Source organism: Gopherus flavomarginatus, chromosome 1, assembly GCF_025201925.1.
Source record: "Gopherus flavomarginatus isolate rGopFla2 chromosome 1, rGopFla2.mat.asm, whole genome shotgun sequence".
Classification (NCBI taxonomy): Eukaryota; Metazoa; Chordata; order Testudines; family Testudinidae; genus Gopherus; species Gopherus flavomarginatus.
The window spans coordinates 335,697,611-335,709,769 of record NC_066617.1 but is presented as its reverse complement, the minus strand read 5'-3'; the positions used below and the strand labels follow the sequence as shown (position 1 = coordinate 335,709,769).

At 42.2% G+C, this 12,159-nt stretch overlaps 1 protein-coding gene across 2 annotated transcripts in view; it reads left to right on the top strand.

The window, feature by feature from the left end:
• Nucleotides 1-11,235, top strand: part of CUL5 (cullin 5) — an 82,274-nt gene extending 71,039 nt beyond the window's left edge. For both annotated transcript variants that reach the window (XM_050927920.1, XM_050927912.1), the window contains exon 19: nucleotides 7,179-11,235. In XM_050927920.1, the coding sequence (XP_050783877.1) occupies nucleotides 7,179-7,373 (195 nt within the window). In that variant the 3' untranslated portion in view covers nucleotides 7,374-11,235. The remainder of the gene's footprint in view (nucleotides 1-7,178) is intronic.
• Nucleotides 11,236-12,159: the final 924 nt, after the last annotated feature.

Sequence of the window (12,159 nt, the reverse complement as noted above, 5' to 3'; positions counted from 1 at the left end):
TTGCCCTGTATTGTGTCATCTTAATACAGAGAGACTATTTGTATTTTTTCTTTCTTTTTTATATAAAGCTTTCTTTTAAGACCTGTTGGAGTTTTTCTTTACTGCAGGGAAATTGAGTCTGTACTCACCAGGGAATTGGTGGGAGGAAGAAATCAGGGGAGATCTGTGTGTGTTGAAGTGGCTAGCCTGATTTTGCATTCCCTCTGGGTGAAGAGGAAAGTACTTTTTGTTTCCAGGATTGGGAACAGAGAGGGAGATTCACTCTGTTTGGATTCACAGAGCTTGTGTCTGTGTATCTCTCCAGGAGCACCTGGAGGGGGGAAGGGAAAAAGGATTATTTCCCTTTGTTGTGAGACTCAAGGGATTTGGGTCTTGGGGTCCCCAGGGAAGGTTTTTCAGGGGGACCAGAGTGCCCCAAAACACTCTAATTTTTTGGGTGGTGGCAGCAGGTACCAGGTCCAAGCTGGTAACTAAGCTTGGAGGTTTTCATGCTAACCCCCATATTTTGGACGCTAAGGTCCAAATCTGGGACTAAGGTTATTACATGGTGGCAGTAGGTGGGATATAGACAGAATCCAGAAGCCGGTAGGAATATTATATTTTTCTTTTCTCTGCTAAGGGCTTTTTAGCAGAGAGAAACAGTTTGGTTTTAAAAGGGAACCAGAGAGAATTTTTTTTTCTGCTCTCTCTGGCAGTTTGTGGCTTGCATGTTAAGCGAGAAGCCATTAAGAGACTGTTGAGGGTCTTTTGTCATGCAATAGCCCTCCCATTAGGAGGCAAGTACCAGCACTTATATGCATGCAAATAAAGTGGTTTTTCTGGTTTCCCTTCATTGAACATTAGCTAGAGAGAGAAAAGGAAAAAAGCACTGTTGCTAGGCAGACTCCAGGAGGCAACAGAACCTGCAGTTCAGAAGATAAACACCGGAGGGCACCCCAACACAAGAAAACAGGAACCATGACTTCTAAGGCAAAAATTGACGCCGAAGAACAAATCAAAGAAGCTGAACACAGGCGACAACTGGAAATAAAACAAAAAGAGATGGAGATGAAAGAAAGAGAAGAACAGATCAAAGAGGCAGCCTACCAAAGAGAACAGGCAGCCAAAGAGGCAGCCAAGGAGGCAGCACACAAAAGAAAACTAGAAGAAGAAGAGGTGGCCTACCGAAGGAAACAAGCAGAAGAAGAGTTGGCCCACAGAAGGAAGCAAGAAGAAGAAGAGGCGGCCCACCGCCGAGAAATGGAAAAAACAACAAAAAGAGAATGAAGAGAAGGAAAAACAGAGAAAACATGAACTGGAGTTGGCAAAAGCTGGGCTGCCTGTGCCAGCCAACCCTAACAACCCGGCGCCCATTATTGCTCCACAGCACAGGAAATTTCCCACCTACAAGGCAGGTGATGACACCGAGGCCTTCTTGGAAAATTTTGAAAGAGCCTGTCTTGGGTACAACATCCCCGAAGACCAGTACATGGTAGAATTGAGGTCACAGCTCAGTGGACCTTTAGCAGAGGTGGCAGCTGAAATGCCTAAGCTGCAAATGAATGACTATAAACTTTTTCAAACCAAGGCCAGATACCGAATGGGGATAACCCCAGATCATGCCCGTCGGCGCTTCAGAACCCAAAAGTGGAAACCAGAGGTGTCATTTCCCAAACACGCCTACTACATTGCAAAAAACTATGAGGCCTGGATAACAGGAAACAACATTCAAACCTTGGAAGAACTGAACCTCCTCATACAAATGGAGCAGTTCTTGGATGGTGTTCCTGAAGACATCACACGGTACATACAAGATGGAAATCCCAAAGATATCGCTGAGGCGGGGGAGATTGGAGCCAAATGGATGGAACTGGCAGAAAGCAAGAAAGCTACTGTCAAGGGGAACGATTACCCCAGGGGGCACACAGACCATAAACCCTACAACCGAGGACAGCCAAAGACCCCACATACCCCCCAAGTAAAGCCACAGATACCCTACCCTTCAACCTCACCAGTCTCCAGTAACTCACCTCGGCCCAGTGACCCATCAGATGGAAGATGCTTTAAGTGTAATGAACTGGGACATATCAAGGCCAACTGTCCCAAGAACACCATGCGAGTGCAATTCATTACACCACCATCACACCAAAGATCCCCAGGCCCGGATGCCTCTCAAATACCTTTGGAGCGAAGGGAAAATTTGAGAGTGGGCGGAAAGAAGGTTACTGCGTGGAGAGACACGGGGGCACAAGTGTCAGCTATCCACCAATCCTTCGTTGACCCCAAATTCATCAACCCAAAGGCCAAAGTTACAATTTACCCCTTCATGTCACAAGCTGTAGACTTGCCTACAGCTCAACTGCCTGTCCAGTACAAAGGCTGGTCAGGAATGTGGACTTTTGCAGTCTATGACAATTATCCTATCCCCATGCTACTGGGGGAAGACTTGGCCAACCAGGTGAGGCGGGCCAAGAGAGTGGGAATGGTTACACGTAGCCAAACCAGGCAAGCTTCCAGACCCATTCCTGTTCCTGAGCCGTCCACAGAGGCCCCGTCTGTGTTACCAGAGACCCAGACAGAGGTAGTGGACCCGGATTCCATGCCTACCACTAAAACAGCCACAGCATCTCCAGTCCCAGGCCCGGAACTGGAACAGCAACCAGCACCAGCAATTGCAACCCCATCTTCAAACTCAACGCCAGTGGGCGCCAGCGAGCCAGAACTGGCAGAAGCAACAGACAGCCATACCCAAAAGGCTCAGCCAGAGCCTGAAATACCCTCAGGTGCACCAGCGGAGAGCGGTTCACCAGCAACGGAAACAACCCCATCACCTACATCGCTTCCAGAGGGACCAAGCCCAAGTCCAAAGTCTGAGGAAGAACTGGTGACCCCAGCCTCAAGGGAACAGTTCCAGACTGAGCAGGAAGCAGATGACAGCCTTCAGAAAGCGTGGGCGGCGGCACGGAGCACCCCACCGCCTCTCAGCTCTTCTAATCGATCCCGGTTTGTTATAGACCAAGGACTTTTATACAAGGAAATTCTTTCTGGTGGACACCGGGAAGAATGGCACCCGCAAAAACAGTTGGTGGTTCCAACTAAGTACCGGGGGAAGCTCTTAAGCTTAGCCCATGATCATCCCAGTGGCCATGCTGGGGTGAACAGAACCAAGGACCGGTTGGGGAAGTCCTTCCACTGGGAGGGGATGGGCAAGGACGTTGCCAAGTATGTCCGGTCTTGTGAGGTATGCCAAAGAGTGGGAAAGCCTCAAGACCAGGTCAAGGCCCCTCTCCAGCCACTCCCCATAATTGAGGTCCCATTTCAGCGAGTAGCTGTGGATATTCTGGGCCCTTTCCAAAAAAGGACGCCCAGAGGAAAGCAGTACGTACTGACTTTAGTGGACTTTGCTACCCGATGGCCAGAAGCAGTCGCTCTAGGCAACACCAGGGCTAACACTGTGTGCCTGGCCCTAACAGACATCTTTGCCAGGGTAGGTTGGCCCTCTGACATCCTTACAGATTCAGGGTCTAATTTCCTGGCAGGGACCATGGAAAAACTGTGGGAAACTCATGGGGTGAATCACTTGGTTGCCACCCCATACCACCATCAAACCAATGGCCTGGTGGAAAGGTTCAATGGAACTTTGGGGGCCATGATACAAAAATTCATCAACGAATTCTCCAATAATTGGGACCTAGTGTTGCAGCAGTTGCTGTTTGCCTACAGGGCTGTACCACATCCCAGTTTAGGGTTTTCACCATTTGAACTTGTGTATGGTCACGAGGTTAAGGGGCCATTACAGTTGGTGAAGCAGCAATGGGAGGGGTTTACGCCTTCTCCAGGAACTAACATTCTGGACTTTGTAAGCAACCTACAAAGCACCCTCCGACACTCTTTAGCCCTTGCTAGAGAGAACCTAAAGGATGCTCAAGAAGAGCAAAAGGCCTGGTATGACAGACATGCCAGAGATCGGTCCTTCAAGGTAGGAGACCAGGTTATGGTCTTGAAGGCGCAACAGGCCCATAAGATGGAAGCATCATGGGAAGGGCCATTCACGGTCCAAGAGCGCCTGGGAGCTGTAAACTACCTCATAGCATTTCCCAATTCCTCACTAAAGCCTAAAGTGTACCATGTTAATTCTCTCAAGCCTTTCTATTCCAGAGACTTACAGGTTTGTCAGTTTACAGTCCAGGGAGAGGACGCTGAGTGGCCTGACGGTGTCTACTACGACGGGAAAAAAGACGGTGGCGTGGAAGAGGTGAACCTCTCAACCACCCTGGAACGTCTGCAGCGGCAACAAATCAAGGAGCTGTGCACTAGCTTCGCCCCATTGTTCTCAGCCACCCCAGGACGGACTGAACGGGCATACCACTCCATTGATACAGGTAATGCTCACCCAATCAGAACCCCACCCTACCGAGTGTCTCCTCATGCCCAAGCTGCTATAGAACGGGAGATCCAAAACATGCTACAGATGGGTATAATCCGCTCATCTACCAGTGCATGGGCATCTCCAGTGGTTCTGGTACCCAAACCAGATGGGGAAATACGCTTTTGCGTGGACTACCGTAAGCTAAATGCTGTAACTCGTCCGGACAACTATCCAATGCCACGTACCGATGAACTATTGGAGAAGTTGGGACATGCCCAGTTCATCTCTACAATAGACTTAACCAAGGGGTACTGGCAAGTACCGCTAGATGAACCTGCCAAGGAGAGGTCAGCATTCGTCACCCATGCGGGGGTGTATGAATTCAATGTCCTTCCTTTCGGCCTTCGAAATGCACCCGCCACCTTCCAGAGGCTGGTAGATGGTCTACTAGCTGGACTGGGAGAATTTGCAGTTGCCTACCTCGATGATGTGGCCATTTTTTCAGACTCCTGGCCCGAACACCTACTGCACCTGGAAAAGGTCTTTGAGCGCATCAGGCAGGCAGGACTAACTGTTAAGGCCAAAAAGTGTCAAATAGGCCAAAACAGAGTGACTTACCTGGGGCACCAGGTGGGTCGAGGAACCATAAACCCCCTACAGGCCAAGGTGGATGCTATCCAAAAGTGGCCTGTCCCACGGTCCAAGAAGCAGGTCCAATCCTTCTTAGGCTTGGCCGGATACTACAGGCGATTTGTACCACACTACAGCCAAATCGCTGCCCCACTGACCGACCTGACCAAAAAGACCCAGCCAAATGCAGTTAAGTGGACTGATGAGTGTCAAAAGGCCTTTACCCAACTTAAGGCAACGCTCATGTCTGACCCTGTGCTCAGGGCCCCGGATTTTGACAAGCCATTCCTAGTAACCACAGATGCATCTGAGCGTGGTATAGGAGCAGTGCTCATGCAGGAAGCAACAGATCACAACTTCCATCCTGTCGTGTTTCTCAGTAAGAAACTGTCTGAGAGGGAAAGTCACTGGTCAGTCAGTGAAAAGGAATGCTATGCCATTGTGTACGCCCTGGAAAAGCTACGCCCATATGTTTGGGGACGGCGGTTCCAACTACAAACTGACCATGCTGCACTAAAGTGGCTTCATACTGCCAAGGGGAACAACAAGAAACTTCTTCGTTGGAGTTTAGCTCTCCAAGATTTTGATTTTGAAATTCAACACATCACAGGAGCTTCTAACAAAGTAGCTGATGCACTCTCCCGTGAGAGTTTCCCAGAATTCAGTAGTTAAAAAGTGTTCTTAAAATGTAGAAGTCTGTTAGTTATATACTTAGGAGTATATGTAAAGGTCTATGTGTTGTATTAATCTGTTTATTTTCAAGTTCTAGAAGGAAATCGCCGCCAGTGAGCTTCCCCACTGTCTGCAATTTGGGGGGCGTGTCATAAACAGATAGCTAAGGGTTAATGTCTCTTTCACCTGAAGCACCTGACCAGAGGACCAATCAGGAAACCGGATTTTTTCAACTTTGGGTGGAGGGAATTGAGTGTCTTTGTCTGTCTGCCTGCCTGCTTTCTCTGAGCTTTGGAGAAGTAGTTCTACTTTCTAATTTTCTGTTTCTAAGTGTAAGGACAAAGAGATCAGATAGTAAGTTCTATGGTTTCTTTTCTTTGGTATTTGCATGAATATAAGTGCTGGAGTGCTTTGATTTGTATTCTTTTTGAATAAGGCTGTTTATTCAATATTCTTTTAAGAAATTGCCCTGTATTGTGTCATCTTAATACAGAGAGACTATTTGTATTTTTTCTTTCTTTTTTATATAAAGCTTTCTTTTAAGACCTGTTGGAGTTTTTCTTTACTGCAGGGAAATTGAGTCTGTACTCACCAGGGAATTGGTGGGAGGAAGAAATCAGGGGAGATCTGTGTGTGTTGAAGTGGCTAGCCTGATTTTGCATTCCCTCTGGGTGAAGAGGAAAGTACTTTTTGTTTCCAGGATTGGGAACAGAGAGGGAGATTCACTCTGTTTGGATTCACAGAGCTTGTGTCTGTGTATCTCTCCAGGAGCACCTGGAGGGGGGAAGGGAAAAAGGATTATTTCCCTTTGTTGTGAGACTCAAGGGATTTGGGTCTTGGGGTCCCCAGGGAAGGTTTTTCAGGGGGACCAGAGTGCCCCAAAACACTCTAATTTTTTGGGTGGTGGCAGCAGGTACCAGGTCCAAGCTGGTAACTAAGCTTGGAGGTTTTCATGCTAACCCCCATATTTTGGACGCTAAGGTCCAAATCTGGGACTAAGGTTATTACAGTGTGGAACAAGTATTTTCTTTGATCAGTTTTAATTTCCTTGATTATCACCATGTTCTTGTGTTCCCAAACAACCTTCTGTATACCATTCATTATTTTTTCCAGATGTTAAAGGCTAGTCTTCTCACTCATTTAATCCACATAGTTATTGCATTTCACACTGGTTAAATATGCATATATGTGGAGTGATTTCCTCATGGTAAGATCCTGCCCTCGTTTACAACCATGCACATCCACTGAAGTTGGTAGGATTGATTGGACATGAACAAAACTAGAAGTTGGCTCTAGGTTGCTTTTACTAAGGTCTACTATATATATTTTCTTTAGGATCTAGTGTTATAACCTGACAGGCTAAATTTCCTATTAGCAACATATTGAGGGGGAAAAAAACATTAACTGGTGGTCATCAAACTGAATTGCTCTTTCCTTTCCCACAGCCTCCCAATTAACCCTGTGTATTCATTTTGCCACTTGCACCTGATATTTTCAAAAACATTTTCTTTTTTATCCCCCCTACTAGGAGGCTATTATCCAAATAATGAAAATGCGGAAGAAAATTACTAATGCTCAGCTTCAGACTGAACTGGTAGAAATATTGAAAAACATGTTCTTGCCACAAAAGAAAATGATAAAAGAGCAAATTGAGTGGCTTATAGAGCACAAATATATCAGAAGAGATGAATCGGATATCAACACCTTCATATACATGGCATAATTTGAAGACTCTGTAAGATGCCAAGAACACAAATTGAAGGGTGCTTGAGCAGACAGCTGCAACAGTTTTTTGTGCTGGAGAAGGACTTATTTTGACTTTCATTACATATTAAAATCCCTGCCTTATCTTACAAGAGGACTATATTTTGCCAATCTCATTCAGCTAGCATGATGGCATTCCCTTCATGTTGCACACTTTAACAGCATGCCGTTTTGTGGGAAACTTGCATTCATGAAGAGCCCATTGTGAGCTTTTTAAAGTAGATTTGATTTACACCCACCAAGAAGAATACAGGTTTGGGTTTTTAGATGAACAGTACTTGCACACAAAAAAAGACCTTTAAATACCCATGCACTGAGGAACTGCTATTGTTTATTTTTGATTTTGTTTTTAAATGCAATTAGGACTAGAAGTAGCACTTTCACTTTGTGTTTTGGATCAACAGAGTAAATGTACTGTCCACCTTTGGTGATCCTTTTTATGTATAACATTTGAGAGAGACACAGATGCATCACACCAGATATGTATTTGTTACAGTAACAACCTGTTGGCTCAAGCAGTGCTTCATAATAGTAACTGGATTTTAATATTGACATACAAGTAACATAAAAGTATTTCCAACTTGTGGATGTTGTTTTTCCTTAAGCAGGAGATCACTGTTTTATATTGTTTGCTGTAAACATATGGATATACATTGCTTATTTTATCTGAGCAAATGGTTTATTACAATCCTTTTGAAAGGTGAAGCTTTCTTCTCCATATCTGTTTCATGGCTGCGTCTGTTATATGAACAGAAATATTAAGTGTATTCCCTTGTACATTTAATATTTGTATTCCATATGTTTGAATATGACTACATAAATCTGAAGGCATTAAAAAGTAACTGATCCACAAGTCCCTCATGAGAAGAAAACCCTTTGCAATTTCTGTACACATACAGTAGCATCATATCCAGGTATTCCAATGGCTTTGTTTTAGGGTTTAGACACTTCGTTGCCTAAAAGTCAGTCTCCTTTAAAATAATAAATACATAAAGCAGCAACTGTCTATTGATTTTGAAGTGAGCAGGAGATAAAGGATGTAGCTAAAGGAGACCTGCAAAGGTTTAAGGAAGAAAAAACTCCCAATTCTTGTGTGAAAAGAAATTGTCAAAATTCCTGATGTGTATTTGGCAAATTTTAAATGTTACATCTTCCTTCAGCCATGTTAAGTAGCCTCTTGGTAATAGCTAACTCCCTCTCAAATGTTCCAGTGTTTATTGGACTGATGACATGAGTACCGCTGGAGCAGAGAATCTGCCTTGGAGGGGTGGAGGGTGGAAGGTAAGTCAGCTTTTACTCAGTGTCGTGTGAATACTCTTAGTTAGATGCTATCAGGCAGCCCTTCAAAAACTGCCCTGAAAATTTACCAACCCAGGCACAGAGTCTACTTGTTTGCTTTTGATTATCGATAATGGGTGGTAATCCCTTAATGTTGCACACTCTTCCGAAAAGAACCAACCTTTCCTTAAGTGAGTGGGGAACTGAATTTTGCATGGTTGCTGTAATGCATAAAATAAGAGCATCTTACAAAAAAAAAGAAATTGTGGGGATGGTCTTTTACTGCCTTAAGCCGACTGGGCTTGTTGACACTTAAAATGCTGCTGCTGCAGCACTTCAGTGTAGACACTGCCTACAGCGTGGAGAGGGATTCTATTGTTGGTGTAGGTAATCCACCTCCTCGAGAGGCAGTAACTAGGTAGACAGAAGAATTTTTCTGTCAGCCTAGCTCTGTTTACAGTGGGGGTTAGGTTGGTATAATGTCTCTGAAGTGTGGATTTTTCACACAACTGAGAGATGTATCTGTACTGATGTGAACTCTTAGTGTAGACCAGGACTGTGTGTCTTACCACTGAAGTATGTTCCAGTGCTAGTTCCTTAGAACAGTGCATATTTGACATCTTGCTGAATAAGACCTCTTCAGTTCCAGGAAGGTTTTATGGACATGCAAGAGAGCGAGAAAAACTGATACGTGGCAATATAAAACTCTGAAATCTCACTGCATATATTTATATGCCTTTATTGATGCTTATAAATGAGTGGATACTGTGAAAACGTATTTCAACTTTAAGGTAGCATGGAAACGTCAGATTCTTAGCCCTAAAATGTTGCTATTCAGAATTAAAAGTAAATGGTGCTCTCTGTATTTTGCCAGTAACACACATGCCAAAATTTTAAATTTAGAAAACTAAAATTAGTTTGTTCTAAGAATAGAAATCTTTTTGTATGGTGCCACAAGATTTTCAGCATTTGTAACTTGATATTAAGAGTAATAAATGCTCATTTGGGAATAATTGGGAAATGGCAAACAAGCCAGAATTTTAAAATATTTGTTATGATGATCTGAGCACTTATTTTGAATATGTAACAGTTTACAACATTAAATGAGAGAATAGTAGCCATGAAGTATTGTCACACACAAGCAAGTTAGATATAAAAGTAGGCAATACTAATTTCTAAGCCCCACCAAAATCTAGGAGATTGACTTTCATAAACAATTATGTCCCAGTTCATTTTGCATCCAGACAGCAACAGACTTTTAAATGCTAGTTATTTACATTTCTCCCTTCCCCTCCCACTGGCATATACTAAAATTATAGCCTGTAAGTTATCTAAACATACTTCATTATTTGGATGAGGGAAATTTATAATTAACAGCATGTCTATAACATTGCTACATTTTCCTTAGGTTTATATTTAAAAATAGATGTTATGTTTAAAAAAAGAAAAAAAACTTGAATCTGAGAATCACACCAGCAACTTCCTAAAGATGCAGAATCACATTTAGCATACTTCATCAGGTTACTTTCACGAACATGCATTTAAAGCTAATATTATCTGAGGCATAGGTAGATACTTGCAGTAAAGTGTTTTGGGGGTGGGAGGAATTCCGATCTAAATAAAAAAAATTCTTCACTTGCAATATGGCAACAATGCACTTTTAAAGCTGAAGTTTAGCAATGACTATACATCTCCAAAGACCCTAGCTTAAAGAGGTGCTGCATCTGAAATACATGGTGCCCCTCATGGTGTCTCAGTGAATAGGTATGGAGTAAAACTGATTACAGAAGTGAAAATACAGTTTATCACATTCTTAATGTCTCATTGAATTAAGAAACATTGTTAAATCCTCCTCTTGTCCCAATAACTTAATGAAGATCTCAGTTTTAATTCTGAAGTCTTCCATTTTTATCTTTCCACTGTTAGTGGCCATAGCTTCTGTTTAGTCATCTAATTCTCTTGCACTTGTTTTGAGCATAATACAATTACATTTCAAAAACAAAACAAATGGTGGCTTTCTTGTTTTCACTGTTCCTTAAATGTGTAATATGTTCTGAATAGTCAGCATTTTACATTTATTTGCATTGGGATGTCATCCTGTAAGATGCAAATTTTAAAAACACAATGGGGTGAAAGATTTGATAGTTTTACCAAAAGATTTGCTGTCTTAAACTCAAAACAGTTTTCTATTTTCATCTAAATGACTGGGATGCTATCTTTGTAAAGTCTTCAAGGTCATATGAAATATTCTTTGTGAAATAAACAATACATGAAAACTTTCCTGTCATATACACTATATGTAGTCTGGCGTGTTGAGCAAGCTTGAGTTCCTAGGTTGTAATATCTATCTACGTATGGTATTTACAATTTTGAATGTGTGCCACTACATACTGAGATGATAATGATGTACAATTTTGAATGGTAGCAGTTTCTTTATGGCAGTCTGGCTGAACTATTTTGATGTACTGCTTAATTTTTGAATTTTATTTTTTAAGTTGTATAATTTATTTTCTTGCAAAATAAAAATGTAATATAAAAGACTATTCATTTTAGCAAGATATGTTGGTGTCCGCCCCTGCAAATTTTTTTAATGAGCATAGTACTCTTTCCTAGTTATTATATTAGCAATATCACCATGTGTGAAATCCACCTAGTCTAAATTCCAGTGTATATTACAAGGTGAGCAGAAGACCAAAAGATACAGTGAAACAGTTTTCAGTCCTCCTTTCTCACCTATGTAATTTGATTTAAGTGTGTGGGTGTATGTACATAGAGAGAGATATTTTGCTGTCCTTTTTTTATGCTATATGTTAAATTGCTTTTTAAAGGTAAAATGTAAATCTAAAATGAAAGGTAACTTAAACCAAGAAATGCGGTTTGAATACCCTCAGTAACAGTGTTGCTCAGGAGTATACAGCACACAAATGTTGTGATTCTTTTAAAAATTTGTATATGTCCATGAAATTATCTGGCACATCTTTATTAAATACCTCCGAGAATAAATCATTTTGTGAAATCACTGATTACATAGTCCTAGAACTATCTATCGGTGATGTCACCAAATTATGCAAGCTTGTGGAACTTTCAGGAAGCTAATACTGTATAAACGAACCAAGGTGAAGGAAAACTTTCAAGCAAGATATTGATTCTGCTGTGACTTACTTTGTCCTTGCCTTCTTTTTAAGTTACAATTCTTATATTTCAGCTCTTTTGTATTTAAGGTGCACAGAGTAAATTTAAAATGTTTTGTGCCTTCTGATATATGCAAAGATTATTCTTTCTATGGAATAAATACTATTTTTGAATGAATATTCAGTGCTCATGGCAGTTTTCAGACTGGCAACCCTTGCAGACAGAAAGCTTCCTCATACCATACTGCCAATGTTTCTCAATCCTGTTCACAAGAACTCAATGCAAAGGGTAAGTACAATCAGTTACCATGTCCCACAAATCCTTGGGAGGCCACT